At 36.8% G+C, this 21,292-nt stretch overlaps 1 protein-coding gene across 11 annotated transcripts in view; it reads left to right on the top strand.

Moving 5' to 3' along the window:
- UNC13C (unc-13 homolog C) overlaps positions 1–21,292 on the top strand; it is a 172,594-nt gene that overhangs the window by 111,189 nt on the left and 40,113 nt on the right. For 10 of the 11 annotated variants that reach the window (XM_064389637.1, XM_064389638.1, XM_064389636.1 and 7 more), the window contains 2 exons: positions 4,336–4,472; positions 10,603–10,688. In XM_064389637.1, the coding sequence (XP_064245707.1) occupies positions 4,336–4,472; positions 10,603–10,688 (223 nt within the window). The remainder of the gene's footprint in view (positions 1–4,335; positions 4,473–10,602; positions 10,689–21,292) is intronic. The other variant, XM_064389633.1, reaches the window with a different exon arrangement.

The following is a 21,292-nucleotide window of genomic DNA, read 5'->3' as shown; positions in this document are numbered from 1 at the left end:
ATGGGTCAGATCAAAACCACAGTATCACTTGGCTGGCCTCTGCAGAGGAGCTATTCATGTTACACTGCCCTAAACAGATAGACCAGTTAAATTCTTATGTGATAGACCAGCTCAATTCTTGATGAGAATTAATCCAAAATAATTCCATTCCACTTCAGTTGGTACTAGAGAATACATAAAGCAAAGTTGCCTCGAGAAGGTATGGGTGCCCCATCCCTGGAAGTGTTCAAGGCCAGTTTGAATGGGACTCTGAGCAAAGTGTTCTAGTGGAAGGTGTCCCTGCCCAGAGCAAGAGGAATGAAAATGAAATGTCTTTGACATCACTTCCAGCCCAATTCTAACCCATGTGATTCTATGATGATTCTTCAAATAGGGTTTCAGTTTCAAATAAATTAATGGTTTAGGAGTTAGTTACTGTGCCACAGCACTGCACAGGGAAATCTCTCACAGGTTTTGAATGCATATCTGCAAGTGATTTAGGCTCTCTTGAGTGAATTCTGTAAGGCCAAATTTTCATTATTTTAGATATTAAAAATATCATTTAAAATTATATAAAATTCTAAAAATATGTAGGCTTAATATGTGGATGTCTACATATGTATATATTTTATATAGAGTGCATATTGTATATTTGCTGATGATTCTAAATTAAGTAGTATTATATGTAATATAAGTAATAAATATACAGTTTAAAATATGGAAGAATTGTTAAAATTAATATTGTCTAAAACTGGTCTGTAAAATTGCCCTCTGTAGCCTTGTGCTAATCAAGACTACTGTGTTGGTTTCCAATGAGTTTCCACTGTATCATTATTTATATAGAAAATATTGTATTCTGAAACCTAGCTTGGGGCTTGCAGCAGACAGCAATATATAACTTTCTGATATCACAGGATTCAATTTATCAAAGTCACACAGATAATAATGGGTATTGATTGCACAGAACATAACAAAATAAAAACAAAGAAAATTAAACCAGACATTCATCCTATGATCTGGTAAAATCAGTGATGGGAGAAGTTGAAAGCCCTCTGTTTCTCAGACCAGGCTTTACAGATTTGTCTCTGGATAACAGAGATGTAGATTTTAATCTTGCTTCACACTGGGTCTGAGATTGCTTTCTCCACTCTCAGCTACTTTTCTAGAGTACAAAATGTTTGTTTGTCAACAGTTTAGCCTTTTTTTCCCATTAAACTCAGAAAACTCCCCCTACATTTTATTTTTCTCTTTAAGAGAGTATCAAAGCACCAGTAAATGATTTCGAGGCTCTGTGCTGCATGATCCATTGCTTGCATATGAATTCAGGTGACTAGGAAATTGACAGTAAAATGGAATTGAGAAAAACATGATTCAGTGCAAATAGTTTATTTTGATTCATATCCCATGAAAAATTGCTCTTGCACACTTCCTCTTTCTGATTTTGATGTCTTCCATGGCAAAAAAACAGTTATCTAGTTTGGATGTTGCATTCAAAAACCCACAGAGAATCTCCAGTACTTACTGTATCTGTGAATCTTAAGTGAATAATATGACTTCTCTTTAAAGACACGTTTTTATAAGATATTTGCTACCACTCTAGGGTGATCCTAAAGAAAAGAAGTACCCAATTCAATTAATATGAGAGTATAAAAACCTGTCTTATTGGTGAGATATCATGTGCTCTCATTGCTTGTTTGATCTGCCAGCAGAAGCCCTTAGGAATGTCATTGTTGTGCCTTTGGCCAGTCACTTACTGAGCTTTTAGGTACAGGACATCTTATGGCATTTCAGTGTTCTGTGTGTGCATGTGGGCAGCATTGCCATCCAAAGTGATGTTACAGGAGGTCAAGATATTTTAAATTACCTTCCCATGTGAAAAAACTCAGGGAAAAGAAAGTGATTCTGCTGATTGGCAAACTTTCATTCATATCAGTATTTGGGAAGGTCTCTTGATTACTGGAAGCAATTTGTGATTTGAGCTTGTTCAGTGTTGTGTCAAACAAAAATAGAAGACAGGAAACTTCAGAAACTCCTTTATTTTAAAATTAAGAACCACTAATAGCATCAGTTTAATTAATCATTTTGTCATCTTGCTATATCAAGAATTTATGTTCCTCTTGACCTTTTCAGTTGTACTTCTAAAAAATTCTCATTGTTACCATCCTCTACAATAATAAGCAGTATTTAGGGTCTCCTATATCTTCTCACTGTATTTGTTCCAGTGTGGCTCTAATTAGGTATATCAGCTACTTAGTTCATGCTTTTACACTGACAGTTTCTTTCAAATGGGTATAATTGGAGTGGAAAAAAAAAATCTAAATTGAAATCAAATTTCCACCACTGTTTTACCTCATTATAACAGCAGTGCTCCAAGCCAGAGCTTGGGTGGCATGTCAGACACACAGGGTGGTTTGGGGCATTGCCTTGTGCAGGAATCCAAGAGCTGGACTCTGGTCCTTGTGGGCCCCTTCCAACTCATAGTATTCCATAATTCTGTAATGCTTCTACAGAGGCATCTGTTGTACATAAAGCAAATAATAGTGCTGACAATAATAAGGTAAAAAGAGCTTGAATGATTCTGAGCATGTCTAACACAATAGGTAGATTTTAGGATAAAGAATGGAAATAACAACTAGGGATGGGCAGAGTATGCACTTTCTGTTCAGGACATAAAACTACATCTGTAATGTGAGACTATTTTAAAAATACCTTCTCTGGGACTTTTGAAAAGGTCATACAAATTTTGAAGAGATTTCTTTTCCAGAGAATTTTTGTAGAAAGGACCTCCTTGTGCAACTATTACTTTCCAAATCAGTTACTTTTTGCTATCTCTGTTAAAGAACCAAATTTTGCATTCTGTGATTCACATTCACAGCCATGAAAAGCTGTCTCAGCTACATGTCACTTGCTGTGAAATAGAGTTCTTGGATAAGATGCTGAGCTACATATGAGGTGGCTTTGTCTTCTACAGCTGCCTTTCGGTTGGTTTGATTTAACAAGCTTCTGAGAAAAAAAGTGGTCTATTGGACATACATCTTTGATATAGAACCAAGGCCTTTTTAGTAAAAATATAATGTATATCAGGGAAAGCCCTTATGAGTGACATTAATGCTCTAATGTTCATTTCTGTTTTGAAAAGCACTGTCACCTGCATGCACAGTTGTTAATTGTTGGTGACACCAGACCCACCATCCTTTGACCTGCTTCTGAGCTTTATTTCTGTTGCTGTAGACACTGAGGTGATACCCTTTGTAGTTCATCTGAGTATGTAGCACTGTGATTAATAATACTTGTCTAAAATATTCCACAGTGGCCACAAAAACAGTTTCAGATAGGTGTTGTTGAAATTCCCTTTCTACCATTCTAAATGCTATTCATAGATAAAAGTTAATTGGGGTTAAATTAACATTTAATTAATTCACTGTGATGCTAATGTAGTGTTAGGCATATTCAAAAATATACCAGGTCCATTGAAGGGGTCATAGTTGGACTAGGAATGAGAAGTACAGGGAATAGGTGTTTAAATTGCAGGATCACAGACATGTTTATTTTCTGACTTACTGAGACCCCTTTCAGTCTCACACAACAGTGTAGAAGAGCACGTGTACATCTAGCATGTGCAGACATAGCTCTGTGTGGCAGAAATTATTCCTGTATGTGTCCATACAGAATTAAAAATGTTTCTTTTCATTTTTGGGTCCCTACAATGAAGTTATTTATTGGACATTGATAAGGAATCTGATCCTTCTGCCAAGCAAAGGAACGCAAAATAATTTTACCTAGGACATTTTAGGTTAGGAGTTCATAAATAAAAATTGTAGAGACAAGGTCTGTCTGTAAATGCATTTTAGTAAAATTAAAGAATATAAAATTATCAATAAAATAAAGGGAAATTCAACTGCTTCTTCATTTAGACCACACATTATAAGCAGCTGTGAGGCTGAATACCTTCAGCATATAATTTTAAACAAAAACATTAAACACTCCTCAGCATTGATTTTTTTCAGTCTTTATTGTGTTGGGTATAAAAGTTCTGCCTCAACAGGCAATTCTACCTTTGCTGAGTCTCAGCACAGCAAAGAATTTAATAATATATCTAATTACAGTGTGAGCATGCACTAAAAACCAAGTCTCTATTGATCTCCTTTGCTGACATGACAATCTTTGTACTATGGTTCTTTATATTTGTGCACAGCCAAGTAAAATTTTTCATATGTTCTGCTCTGTTGGTTAGCCAGTCTTTGTCCAAAATTTCTCAAGATTCTTAGTATGTCACTCTTCCCAACCAAGGAATAATCTATAGGTGGAACTCCCATAATATTTTCTCTGATAAAAATATATTCAATCTTGTTTCAGCAGAGTAAGAAACAAGAAGTTCCTAAAGAAGAGCAAGGACCAACAACAAAGAATTTGGATTTCTGGGCACAGCTGATTACTCTGATGGTCACCATTATAGATGAAGATAAAACAGCATATACACCAATCTTGAACCAGTAAGTAATTACTTTCCCTCAAAAAATTAAGAATCATGAATTTATTAAAATAAGGATAAGAAATAGACCCGAATCAGAAGTTGTATTTTAAATAGAATCTAGGTAGAGATTTTTCTACAGAATGTTGCATTGACATAGTTTGATAAAAACTTAGTACTCTGATAATGGAAAGAAAATATTTTGGTTTAGGAACATTAAGGACAGGTGATATATGAGTCATCTCAAAACTTTAAACAGCAAAATATTCTACATGAGAGATAAATGGAGAGAAGGGAAATGTCAGTGACATTTCAGTGAAGAGTTTTTCAGTGTGATGGTACTGGTGGTATGGGAGTGTCATGGCACACGTGGTGTTCAAATCATGGTGAAACTATTTTAGGTGTGGTTTCTAGGCATGTAATTGTAAAAAAAAAAACTTCACAAAAAGACACAAAGACCCTATCTGAATTTATAATTGGCTGGCCAGACTGACTTGAAAGTGTATGAAGTGGAGAGCAGTATCCCAGAGATGGAATTTGACTTCTCAGAATTGAAGATGTAGCAGATGAGGGAGGTACAATCAATAACCAAGACAAGTCAAATAACTTAAGGTTGATACATGAGTAGAAAGGAGAGAAACAATTGATAAACACAGGAAAAGAAGGCAGTGCTGGGGTTTGAACATGAAATATATAGAAAGAGTGCAAAGGAACATGTTTCACATATTACAGCTAGAGAAACAGGCCTCACACCAATTGAAACGTGATGTGATGAAGCCCTGGGGAAATTTTTTAGCTCTTTGGAGCCATTTTACAGAGAGATTGCAGAAAGTCTGGGCATAGTCTGGCTGTGATGGCTTCTGCAAAAGTTAACATTGAAATCTACATCTGTATTATGACTAAATTAATACAGGTTTCTGCAATTGCATTTAATTGAATGCTCTGAAGGGGAGCAGGAACAATCTGTTTTTTTCAGCCAAAATAGGGTAGATGCTAGAAGGCACTCTGTACACTGAGATGTGATTGTCTGTTGATAAAAGACCATTCTATTTATGACCTCACAGTAAAAGTGACAGAGAAACCTCCTGGTAATAACCAGAAGCTGAAAGATATTTCATTGACTTCTAACTCCTTCCTTTACTTGAAATAAATAGAGTATCACTTCAGTACTGGATAATAAACATTTCTTTGTTCAGTTATCTGTTGGACTGACCTTATTAAGGAATAAGTTCTTACCCTATAGAGGAAAGAAAACACTTTTCATGTTTACTTCATTTTTATGTTGTAGTGTCAAGTTTCTCCATTGATGAAAGCTCAACCTTTTGTCTGACAGGCTGTACAAATAATACAGTAATTGTAAAATATATAATTGAGACAAATATATATGATTCATTTCAGTCTCTTCATTGAAATTAAACAAGTGTAATTGTGGGTTAATTATCCTAAAAATTGCTCTACCTCTATTTTTATACAAATGTGAGGGAGAAAGTAAAGGCATAAAGAACAGAGTTCCTCTAAGGGGCTTAGTAGGTTCCCTAAAGTACAGATGAATGATTGTGTAAGATGTGAAAAAAGAATCAGGGGTGGACAGAATTGGGACAGATTAAGGGAGAGAGCTTGTGTCTCTGACTTCTGTCTGTTTTTTGCTGTTGTTTTGTAAGTGAAAGAGTGAACACAGGGAATAACAGGTCTTTTAGAAATAGGAGACATCAGAAGTAAAGATGAAGAGGCTCTAAGTGGAAAAAACTTGAAAAACCGTTCAGAGTTGCTTTGGATATATTTTTTTTTAAAAGAAAAGCTTCTTTTAACACAAAAGAAGCATGTAAAAACTGTTGACAAAAAGTAAGACAGCATCTTCCCCCCTGCTTACCCCAGAAAAGGAAATGGGTTAAAATAGATTAATGGGAAATATAACTTGAATACACAGGAATACTGCAAAAATATGAATCCTTATTAGAAATATATGGCCATGCAGTGTCTCAGTGGAGTATTCAAGCCTGCATCCATTTGAATCCTATTTTAGAAATTAGGTAACTGAAGATCCCCAGGAGAGCATTCTGATAAAAGTTTTCACAATTGTATAATATTGCTCAGAATTCTACTCCTCAGCCAGTTTTGGAAACCCTATTTTTATATCTTCCTTGGAGGCACAAATTACACTGTGATGGAGTAGTTTGAACTGTATCAGGTAATGAATCCAGATGAAACATGACATGATGGCCTCAGCAAGCACTGCAGCCACTGACAGACCATACCAGACCACCCAGTGGGAGTATGGGGGCAACCTGCAGTTCTTACATGACATGAGAAACATGCCAAGTTTGAGGGGAAAACATAAAATTCTCCTTCTAATAGTTAAACAATGTACAATTTGTTAGAAACCTGATTCACAGGCAAATCAGGGCTTCCTGGCACTACTAAATATCCTATGAGACAGGAGAAATTTCTATCAAAATGAAATATCTATTCTAACAAAAGGAACAACAAATCAAGGACAAAATCTTCAAGTCAAATATGCTATTGTATTTTGAAAGCATGATCTAAACTTCAGGCCTCTGCACCTGTTTTTTGGGGGTTTTTTTTGCACATAGAACAGTCAAGCTGCCACTGTAGTGTAAATTTAAGAAATAAGACAGCTCTAATGGGACTTTTAAATTTCTTCTTTACTGATCCTCACATCTTTGCAGTGTTAGGATCTGTTTTCTCTGTGACCACATTGTGTTCCACAGGAACACAAGGAACACAGGAACAAAAAGAACTTACACACGAAATCTGCAGGAGCAGATTTCCTCATGCTTTAGGAGCTAGGATGTTTATACCTCTGAGAAGCTTGGGATAGTAATTTATATTGGAGAAACAGCATAATTGTAACCTACGTGTCAGTGAGTTATGAAACATAGGCCAGTGGAAAAAATACTATGGAAGGAAGTGAAAAATCAGAGTATATTCTATCATGAATTGGTCGGCATCAGGCCAAGTTTAGAATGTTTCTTTCATGATAGAAAGTATATCTGATGTGTTTTGTGTCTTGATGCAGTGATATTCCTCATTACCAAGTACACTTTATTCTGTGGAAGCATGTGAACATCACTTCTTTCATTGAATTTGTGAACATGATCCTGTAACAAAGCTGTTCTCATTCTTTCACCGTACCCACTGTAGCTTCTCATGTAACAAGGTAACACTGACAGACCAGATTAGTTATATAGACTATACAGTATCTGTCTTGCCCATTATTTTTTCTTCAGGGAAAGGAGTGTTAAAAATAAAGCTTTGGATAGATAGAGGATAGAGCACAAAATGTAAGAATAAATGAGCTCTTTGCTCACAGTTTAAATAGAACACATCTTTTCCAATATCAAATAGAACTTTTGTCTTAATGGTTAGTGAAGCAGGGGCCATGGCCAGCCCTCCACAGATGGTGTGATCTGCCTTCTTGCTGCATGCACAGCACAAAATTGAATGTGTTCACCCCCTAGGACTGGTGAGATTTAGCACCTGGATGAGACTGTAGCCACCAAGTATGGAATATGAGCTATTCGGAGAAAGTGCATCTGAGGTTCAGAGACTTTGATATTCTCAAGGTGTAGCAGACTGGAGATTTGACAGCATAAATTATGAAAAAGCATTTTTAATTGTCATGATGGAATTTTCTGGCTTTAGGGTTGAACTAGAGACATGCAGTACTGTCTGGGATAAATGCTTTGGGGGTTTTATATGTTTCACTTATGCATTGATTCTTTTCATATTTTTTAAGCTGAGTTCAATTTCATTCCATTGATCTCTGGTTTCGTATATTGCCCTTCATTAGCACTAGCCAATGGGAACTGTTTCCACTAAATTTTTGCTTAATTAAAATCAATAGAGTGAAGATATAAGTGGCTGTCTTGTATATGCAATTTAGTATTTTTGGAAATACACAGACATGGTAATGTATGGGCAACATAACTCTTCTGGATAAACTGAGATTTTATATAGTTCCAAGAATGACGTAGAAACTGGGAAAATTATGGCCTATGGGGCAGAAATAACTGTAGCAAGAGCCAGCTGACTGACAGAGAACTCTTCAGGTACTTTTGCTTTACTGAGAAATGTGAAAATACACGGCTTTTACAAAGATTAGAAAATGTAACGTGTGGAGACTTGCATGAGAAATTTCTCTGATATTTTGCTCCTTGTGGATCAAAATTTGAAGTAGTTTGAGAAAGTTTTTTACCTAAAAATAAGGTGATAAAATACAAAATAATAAATAAAGTAATACAAAACACCATACTTATATAGATACTTTAGTATGACCTTTGATTATCCCTTCCCTTTAATAAGACAGCTGCTGCTGTTACCATTTATCTTTAGCATGTGGAATGTGTTATGTGCTTCTGTTGTGCATTGGCTTTGTCAGCTTCTCACATACAGAAAACTGCAGGGACACCTCTGGTAGTTCCCTCATGCCGTGGCTGGCAGCTGTGCAATGCCCACCAGTCTGTTAGAAGTATAAAACTGTCCCAAATTTTAGACTTCACCTAACTGAAGCCAGGTGGGATGTGTTGAACTAATTTAATCAACATTGATAATTGCAGTTTGTGTGTGTGCATGTGCTTTCACAAGTTAAAATGCATGGACAAATCTATTTATCACTAATCAAATAAGTGCATTTTTATCAGACCCAGCCTTGCCTTATGGCCAGCCTTGCAATATGCTCCAAAGACAGTGTCAATATTAAATCAGCTGTCAAATACTTCCTCAGAGCAACACCATCAAAGTTCAAGTCTGGTTCTGAGAGAGAACTCAGAGTGGATTGGAAGTAAATTAAGACAGCCGAAATACATTTCAGCTTTTGCACAGGAATAAATTTTGTGTTAATAGAATTAATACGAAGTTCTTTAATTGAGCAGTCATTAGCATAAAGAGGGCTCAGTGAACTGAGCTAGCAACTACTTCCTATTAAAATGGCAGAGCTAATGAGCTGTTTAAGTACTTTTTCTTTGCAGATATGATCAGGGTCAAATAGGTCTCTAAAATGAATACATTACTTAGATCCTACTGCTACCACTTTAAAGTTGCACATAATTCTCATTCTTTATATGTCAACAAGACCTTTAAAAATTCTTACATTTTTACAGAAATTATTATGGAATATTTTCTGAATTTGATTAGTGCTTTACAAAAAGGTCAAAATACTTTGGATCCAATTCTCTGCTAGTATATAGTGTAATAACCTCAACACAAAAGCCACACAGCTCTGTGTATTTCCTCATCAGTATATTCCCTTATTTTATGTATTCCTGGTGAACTGTGGGTGTATTTGTGTGACTCTCACTGCACCCCTGTGCTATAAACAACTGCTTTACCCCACTGGGAGATTCTGTGTTCTACTCTCTGCTTTTCCTCTGCCTGACCTGCCTGGCTCTGCTTCTGTGTCCTGAGAATGGCTCATACTAATGTCAGTTCCACACCTGCATTAAAGACAGCCCTTTTTTTAAGACAAAAACATGGTGTGGATCACTAAAATGCCAGCTTTTGCTAGTTGCTAGCAGTGAAAATGGTAACTCAAAGATTAAGGCCTTTCTTCTGCAGTGAATAAGAAGCAGCTGGATCTATGAAAAATTTGTGTAAAAATACTTAACTGATAACAGCAGAAAGAAAGTATCTAAAATGGACTTCTCAAAGATTATATGATGCATGAGACCAAAATTAAAATTTTGAATCAGAATCTGCATTTCACTACTTGTTATATTCTTTATTATTTTATCCATACATCAAGGTGGAAGTCTTCACTGAATTGGATTCTATGAGTATATAAACCAATACAGCTTCACAGACAGCTTCACTCTTTTCCAGTGTCAGAAGGGAATTAAGGAAAACCTGTGGCTGCTAAACATCTGAGCCAACTGTTTCATATTCTTCATAAGACATCTGATTTATCTAAAGTTGAGGAATCATCTGCAAGATAGATGAATGTTTCTTGATTTAAAATGTCATATGAGGGAGGTTTTTATGTGAAGGTTGGATGGTTTATATAATTATTACAAAACATAAGATACAGTAAGTGCATACTAGAGGAATTATTTTGTGGAAATATTTGTCTTTTTGTTGTGCAGCTGTAAGCATCATTCCTAGCAGCTGGTGAACTGATGTAATGTGATTGATTGCAGGTTCCCTCAAGAGCTGAACATGGGAAAAATCAGTGCTGAAATCATGTGGACTCTGTTTGCCCAGGACATGAAATATGCTCTGGAAGGTAATTAGAACAAACTATTAATCACACTAGTGAGTTCAGCAAGACTGATTTCCACTGCAAGTGATACCTGGCATCAGATTTTTGTATGTGATTAGAGCTTTCTGGTGTGCTTGTTTAAGATGCTTTGTAAGTTAGTGAAAAAGAAGGGTTATAAGGAATCAAATCATTTCACTGTAATATGAAGTAATCTGTGAAAGAAGAACACAAAATAATTGTGACTTGAAATGGTGCTTCTTAGAGCTGGTAGAAACCTTCAGTGTCCAAAGAGACCCAAATGAGTTTGCTAGAGAGCATTGTAGACACTCCAATTTTTCTCACTAGCTGAAAATTGTTAACCTGCCCATAAGGAACATTTGCAGAATGAAATTATGGAGGAAGCACACACTTGTAATTAAATCTTTTTGTGTTCAAAAGGCAGGATGTATTAATTCTAGTTCCAGCAGAATCAAATGCAGTTTCATTTTATCTCTTAAGATATTGTAGGTAACCATTGTTCAGATATACGGGGTTTTTGCTATATAACAGATTGTCTCCAACTAATGGCTTCAAACACACAATAAAATGTGGGTATTGCAGCAAACCGAGTAAAAATACCTGCATGAAACTGGAATTGTCTTTAGTCAAGTCTTTAGCCGGCTACTAACTACAGAGCAAGTCTGAAAATGGTGAGAAGAAACATGAGGTTGGATTTTTTCAAAAAGCAATTCAACAGGCACAAAAGATTAAAAAACCCAAATAGTTGAAGGAACACTTCTATATTATTCTCTCCAGAATGTCTAATGTGATAATATCAGTGTGGTGGTGCTTTGATAATATGGCAGATTTTCATAGTGATATAGAAAGAGAAAAGATGAGTGGCTAGATTGGCTATTGGTGGAAGAACTGTTTTGTTTATCTGCTGTTGTGTTACTTTATTTTGTTAATTGTGTTGTTTGAATGTGGAACTTCCTTACTAAGCACAGCAGAGGAGAAAGGAAGGAAGGTAATTAAAATATGTACAAAAACAACAGAAGACATGAGACATCTTAGATGTGGGTTGGAGAAGAGATGTTCAAACTGTTGTTTCAAAGTGCTGTTCTGTAGTCATGTCAGAGTGAATCAGAAGTGCAAGTTTGAGAAGGGATATGAGGCAGATCATCCTTTAAGAGTGATCAGTGAAGGCAAAAGCTTCCAAGAGCTGAGAAATGTGAAGACCAAGTGAAAGCCGCTGGTTTCAGTTAAAGCATATTCCTGATTCCATCAGGGAATCTTCTGCCTGGAGAGGCTGTCAGCCAGGAACAGCTATCAGAAAACTGCTGCTCAGTAACTCAGTGTTGTGATTCCCTTACAGAGCACAGATTACTGAGGATTTCTAAAAGTCACCAATTGTCACAACTTCATGACCTTGGGGGTGAAGGTCCATGAACATGAACATCCATCCATCCGAGCACCCAGAGCTTGTTCTGCTTTAGCCATTGAACTATAAACATTCTGCACTGCAGAGAAATAATCCTCAAAACATCACTCACTCTATTTGTTCATTAGTGCACACTGATCACTCAAAAGGCAGCTTCAGATCAAGCTGTGGTTTGTTTCTTGGTTGTAAAGAATAGAACAAGAAGCTCATAAGAAAGACTTAAATTATACAATATATAAATTCCAGATGTTTGGACTGAATCAGGACTTTAAAATAAATATTAATGTTAATATCAATCTTTATTCTGCAGAGACAAATGTAGAAGGCATTTGACATTTTATATTCCAGACCAGTCCTTGAATGTGGTCTCATTTCTGTGTTGCTGTGGATACTGACTTTCTGAGGAGAGTAAATGCCATTGTTGGCATTAGGAATTCTAAACTGCTCCCAGAATCATTAGTGAAACAGTTCCTGTGTATAAATAATAATAAAGAAAAATTAAATTAGTGTAAGTTATTATTTTGAAATTAGTATAAATTATTATAAATATACAAAATTTCACCTTCTATTATTTTATTCCTAAACAGGAACCTCAATAAATCTAGTAAAAAAATATAGATCAGTATACTGATCCTCTACCCAGCTTTGCTGGGATTTGAATTATAAATTCTTTCAATAGATATTCTGCAAACAGGGTTTACCTCAGTTGTTGATGGCAATAATATTTTTTTCTTTAAATTCTATAAGATTAGAAGCAAGCTCTTAAATATGTTCACAGTTGGTCCTCCTGGTTTTAATGGAGTTCATTAAAATGCATTGCATTCTGCTATGCCACTCTCGCCTTCCAAGTTATTAACACAGGCTACCATCTGTTCATACCTAGTGTCCAGGGCTGTGATTGCAATCTTTCCCTACTCCAATTTAGTATTAATCTCCTGAAGCAGTGTCTTTTGTGCTACAAAGTTGATTCCTTTCTGCATCCAATCAAGAAGCAATGAACTGGTCCAGCATTGTTTGCAAAAGGATTGCTCATGTGATAAAAAAGATTAGATTAGCTCATCCAAGATCCTGTTTCTGGTTTTACCCACTTTTTGTATTCACAAGTATGTCCAGCCACACCCATCAGCTTAAATTCAGGAAATAGCAAGACAGCAAACACTGGAGCATCCACTTTCCATTCTTTTTCCCTTTTTCCTGAGCACAGTTCAGAATGGCTGTTCGGGCTCTCTCCTCTCCCTGCACAGCTGAATCCCTCCTGCATCTGCTCAGGGGGTGTGTGCACTGCAGGTCTGCTGCTCTCCAGCAGTGCCCTCTGCCACCTCCTCTTGCAGAACAGCCCAGCAGCCCTGTGAGAGGCACCAGCCAGCACCACACACCCTCTGCCTTCTCTTCTCCCTTGGTCCTTGGAGGACACTCCAGCTGCTGTGTGGCATGGGGAAGTCAGAGGGGAGAGCAGCTGCCATGGCAGTGGCGTTTGGCTAGGGAAGAGCAAAGCCATGTCTCTGAGTACCAAGGCACTAAATTGGCACTGGAGAACAGCTCGGGTTTTTGGTGAGGGAGAAAAGGACACCCCAAAGCACAGTTCAGGTCTGCACAGCTGCCAAGATCAGGGCTACACTGTGCCAAGCTGACATGCCTTGGAAACAAAACTGTACTAAAATCTGGTATTGAGTTCATAATTTCATTCTAGATTTTCTTCCAATTTAAGTTAATTAAAATGTTTAGCCTTTGGATGGTGTTAAAAGTTTTATGCAAACTTTAACAAATTGAGTTCACACCAGTTTGGTTTTTTTTTTTTCTTGTGAATGTATATATTTGCATGAAAAAGGTATTACCTGTTTGTTTCTCTTTGAGAATTGATCTTCATTAGATTTGGTCTCTTTGGGGTATTTTTCTTCTTTGCAGGCTGTCAGTGAAGCATCAGTGGTTTGCATGATACAATGCAGATTGTTGTTTGGCATTTAGTTTACACAGATATGTGATCTTATTGGATGGTAATATTTTTGCACTTTCTGATCCCCCAATTATTCCATATTTATGCTGCAGAAAATGAGAACAGAGAGAGTTTCACCAAGATTGTATATGATTTGTTACTCTCTTCATATGCCAGGAAATCTTTTTCTTTACAAGTATGAAGATGCAAAGGTTAAAAGATTATGAGAGACTAATAAGCTGAAATTAGACATGCAACTGCAAAGTATCTTTTTTAAAATTCTTTGTCCTCAGAAATTTCTTTTTTCAGACCTTTCAGATCTCTAACTTTTGCATAGGTCAGATCAAATGTCTGAAACTATCCAGTCTTTTAGAAAGAGAACATCCTAATTGCTGTTATTATGATAATCTAATTCTGGTAGTGGCCAGAAGTCAAGACCAGAATTAGGCGAGAAATTAGTTGGCTGCTGTGTAAATAACAGCAACAGACAGTCTCCATCCTGCATAGCTAAGATTCTAAAGGCCTTTATAAAAATAGGAAAAGAAGATAGTCATTCCACCATTGTATGCATTTAATGTAGGTTTGCTTTTCAAGTTTGCTGTTGTCTTCAGTGCTTAAGAAGATACTGTTTTCCTGTTTCTCTGGCAGATACTTCTTCTATGACAGAAACTGATGAAGTGATTTGAAAGAGAAAAGGCAGGTCCAGGAGTTGATGCTGAGCACAGAGACACATAGAAAAAACCCAAAAAGGCTAATGCTGCAGAGAGAAAGGTCACGCCATTTGTTGGCAGATTTCAAGTCTATTTTCACTCCAGATTTATGATTTACAAAGTTCCCCTTGAGATGGAATATAGTCTTGGTTTCGAGCAGGGCTACAGAGGTGAGGGAAGGTGAGAGTAAGGTTTTGTAAAGGACAAGAAGGCAGCATCCACATGAATGCAGGATGTATCAAAATATAAAACCTTTTTATTTTAGTCAGTCTCATTTCTGCATTGACGCTTTCCAACAAATATATTCCACGCTTATCTTTTCAGACACCTGAGGAATTAAAGAGTCCTCTATGGCGACTCAGCGAGTCTGTGAAGGCAAAGTCAAGGAGATTACAGTTGGAGTTAAACCTCCCTTTGGCAGATAAGATAGCATGTTGCTGTGATTAGAGGAAGAGGGGAGTTAGAAATGTTCTTTACTCACCCTAACAGACAAGGATGTTGCTAACAGCAGGTACACTCTGTACATCCTGAGGGGCTGAGCTTCCTAAATATGAGAATCCACCTGTCAAGGGCAAAGCAGAGCTCTCCAGGCTTGCCTAAAAAGCACCACAGCCATGCCAAATGGCACTATTTTGCTGGTGTTTATTAGACCCAGTAATTAAGACAGATGAAAGGGACAAAACTGCTCCCAGGGGCTAAGTTAATACTTCTTCATATTGTGCTGTAACACTATATCATCTTGCTTGGAACTACCTCAGAGATCTCTGGTATGACACAACCTTGCAATTGGGACTGTTATGTCCATAATTTCCTTGTTCTCTAACACATTTTCTTGGATTTTACACATTGAACCATCATCAGAACAATGAGTAGTACCACAAGTACAAGTCTACAGCAATCTTAGTAAGTTCAAGATTCTCTATGTCTGACTGTAGGTGTATTCATGGTGCCAGATTTACTAGAAAAAATGTAGTGCATCAGTGAATGCCTATCTTCATTGCCCAGTGTTAAACTTGTCACTCAATAATAGCAGTGTATATTATCCTGTATATTTAATAATGATAGCTGTGTCCCTATTTATTCTTTTTCTAACCAATGACTATTACTCTTGTTCTTAAACACTATTATTAGCTCTTACTCAGATAATCACCTACTGTAAAAAATTGTGCATAAACTTTTCCTGAACATTGCCTTATTGTGACAAAGGCAATTTTTTGTTAGTCAGCTTATACTGGTACCACCATGCTGGATAGGTTATGATTGATTAATAATTACAGGTTATTTATAGCTCACATGGCCCTGTCCTTTCCACTAATGAGTGAGTTGAAGGGAGAAGTGTTCTGTTCAGCTGAATGGACTGTATATCACCTGCAGCAGCAGGGGCAGGCAAGACCTCCTTCAAAGACCTCCTCTCAACCCAGAAGAATATTTTTCTGCTTCTTTCGTCTTGTCCTTGATTACAGTTCTTTATGACTAAGATGATGCCACTTTATTCCATCTCGTGTTTTTACAAAAGCTAGACTTATATCTTTTATCTGAACTAGTTTTTATGGCTGGGGAAGAAAAATAAAAACCTCAAAGAAACAAAACCTCTTAAGCAAAAATGTGGCTTCGTCCCCTCAGACAGTCCCAGCATTGTTTAGTGCAGCTCTGCATCTGCTGGTAAGGGAAAACTTTCATCCTTTTGTTTTCCCAAGAGGTTTCTTCCCCTTATCTCTGTCAGAGTGGAGCTGCATAATTCTCACACAGCAGCAGTGCAAGGTAGGTGCTGCACCTCTTTCTGCATTCTGTGAGCTAATCACACAATCAAACCCCTTGTATTTTGGACTTCATTGAGAAACAGTAACTAATAACAGCTTTCTGGAAAAGAAATACCTTCTTTATCAACTAGAAGAAAATATTTGAGTAAAAGAAAATTAAAAATAACAAGCAACCTCTGCTATCTTTAATCTTGCCCATTTTTACTAAGACACTGCTTTAAAGCTTTCCTCACACAGCAGCTGCTCTTCTCCTAGTCTCTGTTTTCTTAGGTTGAAGACTCAGTCTTTTACTTTCAGGACTGTTCCACAGAGATTCACTTGTGTCTTTTCCTCTTATAGAATGTGAGGTCAGTTTCCTCTTATGGGCAAGTGCATTAGTGCTAAACCAAACATTTGATACTGCTTCACCCCCAGGAGAATAGGATAAATCTGTTAAAACTGCTTGTTTCCTCATTATCTTTTAATAAGCCTTAAGTGCAATTTGCTGGGTAAGAATTAGAGAACACCTCTCTGGTTTTGCCTTTGCAGGCTGAGCCAGATTGAACACAGGTAATTATTTAAGTGCAGCCTCACATTTATCTTCCTGCCGGATTATTCCTGGTTTGTACTTCATTTTACTAATTGCTTGTAAAATGCAAGCATGCCTGTTTGATAAGGTTTTATGCTCACTTGGCATACTAGTGATGAGACAAAGAGCAGAGAAGCAGATCTTCATGAAAGACACATTTTTTAAAAATTAAGCAATAAGTAGATGGAAGAAACCTATAAAAAATTACGTTGAAGATGCAAAGCTGAGTATTCAGTAGTTAAGTTCCAATGCTATTGAAGTGCTCTTTGTTGCCTTTATTCTGTTTTCCATCCCAGATTCAAGCATTATACTATCCAATCATAAAAACATGGAATGGTTTGGGTTCAAGGGGACCTTAAAGATCATCCAGTTCCAACCCCTGTGCCATGGGCAGGGATGCCACCCACTAGATCAGGTTGCTCAGGACCCAATCCAACCTGGCTTGAGCACATCCAAGTTTGGGGCATATATTGTCTGTTTTGCAATTTTTATACATATTAGAGTTTTATGAAAGTTTAATCAGTATAAATCGGATTCCTATATTAGTATTACGTTTCTTCTTTTATTACTTCATTACTCTTATTAATTTCATTACTTTCTCTTTTGTTACTTCAAATCAATGTTGAAATATCAGTATGAAGTATTTGAAATTTCAATCATATTCTTCAGAACCAGGGCTTTAATTGTCATCATAGATCTCATATCAGATAGGAGGGACTATTTCTTCTGCTTCATTTATAGCTCCCATTTCCTTATGCATTCCATGGTCAATAAATATACAAAGCAAGAATTTCACGGCAGTAAAAAAGCAGTTCAGATTATTTCACTCACTGTAAGTGCTTATTTCCTTTTGTATTCAATAGTAGCCATGTGTATCCAAAGACAGAATTTTATCTCCAAATGTTTATTCCTTGAATATTATCTATTTAGTATCATGGTATGTAAATTTCAGTCTGATACAATATTGAAGAGTGAAATTTATACTGAGGTAGATCTTATTCATTTACTTGTATTCCTGGCTTTTTTTTTCTTGGCAGCAAGCAAAACAGAGCAAGTTTATGCATAATCAAACTTCATATCTTGCATTGCCCTTTTGGTGATAACCCATCCACTTTTCCGGAACTTTTGGGGAAGTATTTGGCTTTGGAAGTAGTAATTAATTGATGAGACTAAGAGGAGCAATATGGACTAGAAAGAAGCAGTAAAAAAAAATCAACTGATTAATGTTAATAAAATATCAAAGTTAATTTGCCTAGATAATCTGAAACACTTAGGCAATATCACATAGTGGGTAAAAAATGGCAAATGCAACATTTAGAGTAGAAGATAGGGTATTTTGCAGCAGGTTCATACATCCCTCATGATTGTACATGTAGCATCTCTTAAGTAGTATATGACATTGGTGTTTGATGCCCTTGAAGTTCCCATGAGACATTTACCTCTCCCAAGGAGCCATGTACATCTCTGCCTTTTCTGACACCAAGCAGGTGCCCCTGAGCTCTGCTGCACCTGCTGTGAAATGTCAGGCAAAGCAGAGCACTGAGCACACGGCCTCCTGCTCGGAGAGCTTCTCACTGAATGTAAAGGGCAGTGTCACATCAGCTTTTACAGCACACTGCATTAAGGCAGGGTTTGATTAGCAGCTTCTACTGCAGGCAAGAAGACAAAAAAAAGAATAGTGAACATTCTTCCTCACATTTTGGAATATGACAGTCTGTCTTCCTTCCCTGATCTCTGTCACAGAATAACAGAATTGCTAGGGTTGGCCACCACCTGTGGAGATCATCCAGTCTAACCCCTCTGTCAAGGGAGGGTCACCTGGAGCAGATGACAACAGGAATGTGTCCAGGAGGGTTTGGAATGTCTCCAGAGAGGGAGGCTCCATGACTTGCCTGGGCAGCTGTTCCAATGCTCTGCTGCCCTCAATGGAAAGTTCTTCCTCATGCTGAGAATGAAACTTAACTTCTTGTGTTTTTGTTTATGGTCATTGCTCCTCGTCCTGTTGCTGGGCACCACCACAAAGAGTCTGGCATCCTTCTCTTGGCACCTTCCTTGAGATGTTTCCATGCATTAATGAGATCCCCCCTGAGTCTTTTCTTCTCCAGACTAAACGGGCCCAGATCCTCTCCTAAGTCTCTCCTCATAAGACAGATGTTCCAGACCTCTCATCATCTTTGTGGCCTCCACCAGACCCTCTCCAGTAGCTCCTCGGTCCAGGGAGGAAATATGACTCCATAGTCATATTTCCTTCAAAGGAAATCTCTGAAGAAGATCTACAATGCATTTCTAATTTATGCATCTTGCCTTAACAAGTGTACTTGGTCTCTTTTTTCTTCAGTTTCCTATTTGCACAGCTTCATCACCCCACAGAGATGTTCCAGGTGCAGTCCATTATGTTTTTGAACTGTCCAAAGATATTTTGATGAAAATTTTCAAGTAGATGCAGAGAAAAGATTAGACATGTAGAAGTCTGTTGTGAAAGATACAATGTATTTTTTCAAAGGAGCACGGCAGGGTGGGGGGCAGGGTTAGAGATAAATGCAATTGAAAAAGGAGGTAATGACAGAAGTTTTTCAGGTTTTGCTTTATTATATTCGTCTTGACACAAAGAGCCCTTTCAGAAAGGTCAGTAGTATTTCACATTATAAAAATCAATGTAAATTATACATAATTATTAATTAGTTGTGTTCTACTGTCTATTTCCGTTAATAACCAGTGACTTCTATTGCCTTTAGCAAAGTACAAGAATCCTGGGATGAGATGCTAGTGGAATGTAATGTTTTCTTCTAAATCAGTGACAAACTTTGAGTTAATGCTTTTCTTCATTTGTGGTCTGTATGCTGTTACATTCATACAGTCGAGGCTTCAGGTTTCTTTCAGCAGTATAGAGATTAAATCTAGAGCACTATAAGCATAAAAGAGGCTGTGGCATAGCAACTGCTCCTGTATTGTGAAAATTGGGAAATTGCACTGGGATCAGGTGCATTGAACATTAACTTCTACTTTTATCCAAAACAGAGGTGCATCATTCAGCATAAGATTTCCACAGTGATTCAGAGAGAGGAATACCAATGCAAACCCCATCCCTATCATTCCTTACTGGAGCTTTGCTTCCTCTAGCTGTACTCAGTTTTGTGTTCCCAATTACCTTTCCCAATTTTATGACTGCAAGTTTAGAAATAGCAGGTTTTCTGAAACAGCAGTTCTGGAAGAATTAGATAGCAGCTGGCAGTCTCTAGAAAGGATTGGTAGGTAATTATTGCAAATAATATGAAATTGTGTCACAATGGTTGAGAATAACAGCTGAGTTTTGATGGGAAAATTTGCAGCTAATCCAAACACAAATCCCATATGCTTAGTCTCAACCAATTCTGTTTAATAAACTGCAGAGCTTTAGAATGTATGTCAGTCAAACAAGCTGGTTGTGATGAAATTAATTTGCTACACATTGATATTCTTTATAGTAGTTATTAGTCCCTGAAACATTACTTATAAAGCCTGAAAAAACTGCAAGTTTGGGTTTTTTAGAAAAATATATTTATGTCTTTGTAGTCGATTTGTTAAATTTTACAGACTAATTTCCTTGAAGTTCTTGTTCATAAAGATTTGAAATATACTTTAAAACTATATTATTAGAATCTTTCAAGCAGCTTAACTATGTTTTTACAAAAATGTTGGCTTGGAAACCACTGTAGAAAAAAAATTGCTCTGAGTTTTTGTACCCAAATAAGGAAAATCAGAGTTGAACAAAATATCAATTTGATTATATGAATATTTAACATGTTCATCTTTTATGAAGGTTTGTAGATTACACTTTTTTCCTTTTTAAGGAACTAATACATATCAAAAATTACATGGAAACTCAGAGTGATGTTATTACCTCAAGGTTAAAAAGAAAAAAGGATTCTGTAGTGAACAAGATTCTATTCCAGTTTGTTAAATGATATTGTCCTTAGTGTCATGCAGATATTTCTGCTTAGTAAGTCATCATTATGACTTTTATTTGTTGTTTTAAGAAAATCTTCTCAGCTTTCTTCAGCAATTGCCAGAAAAATGAAGAAAACCTCAGACATTATTCCAAAATACTGTTGTTTGGTCAAGGCCTGTGAGGAAATACCTTGGATTATAATCCTTCCTGTTATATTCCTTTATAAATTTTTCTCTAAAAGAACTTCTGTCTGCAATTAAATTACGTGCCAGATACAGCATCACCAGATCTGTGCTGATTTCATCACAC

Source organism: Passer domesticus, chromosome 14 (genome assembly GCF_036417665.1).
Source record: "Passer domesticus isolate bPasDom1 chromosome 14, bPasDom1.hap1, whole genome shotgun sequence".
Classification (NCBI taxonomy): Eukaryota; Metazoa; Chordata; class Aves; order Passeriformes; family Passeridae; genus Passer; species Passer domesticus.
The sequence above is the reverse complement of the archived record's forward strand: the minus strand, read 5'-3'. Positions and strand labels throughout refer to the sequence as shown.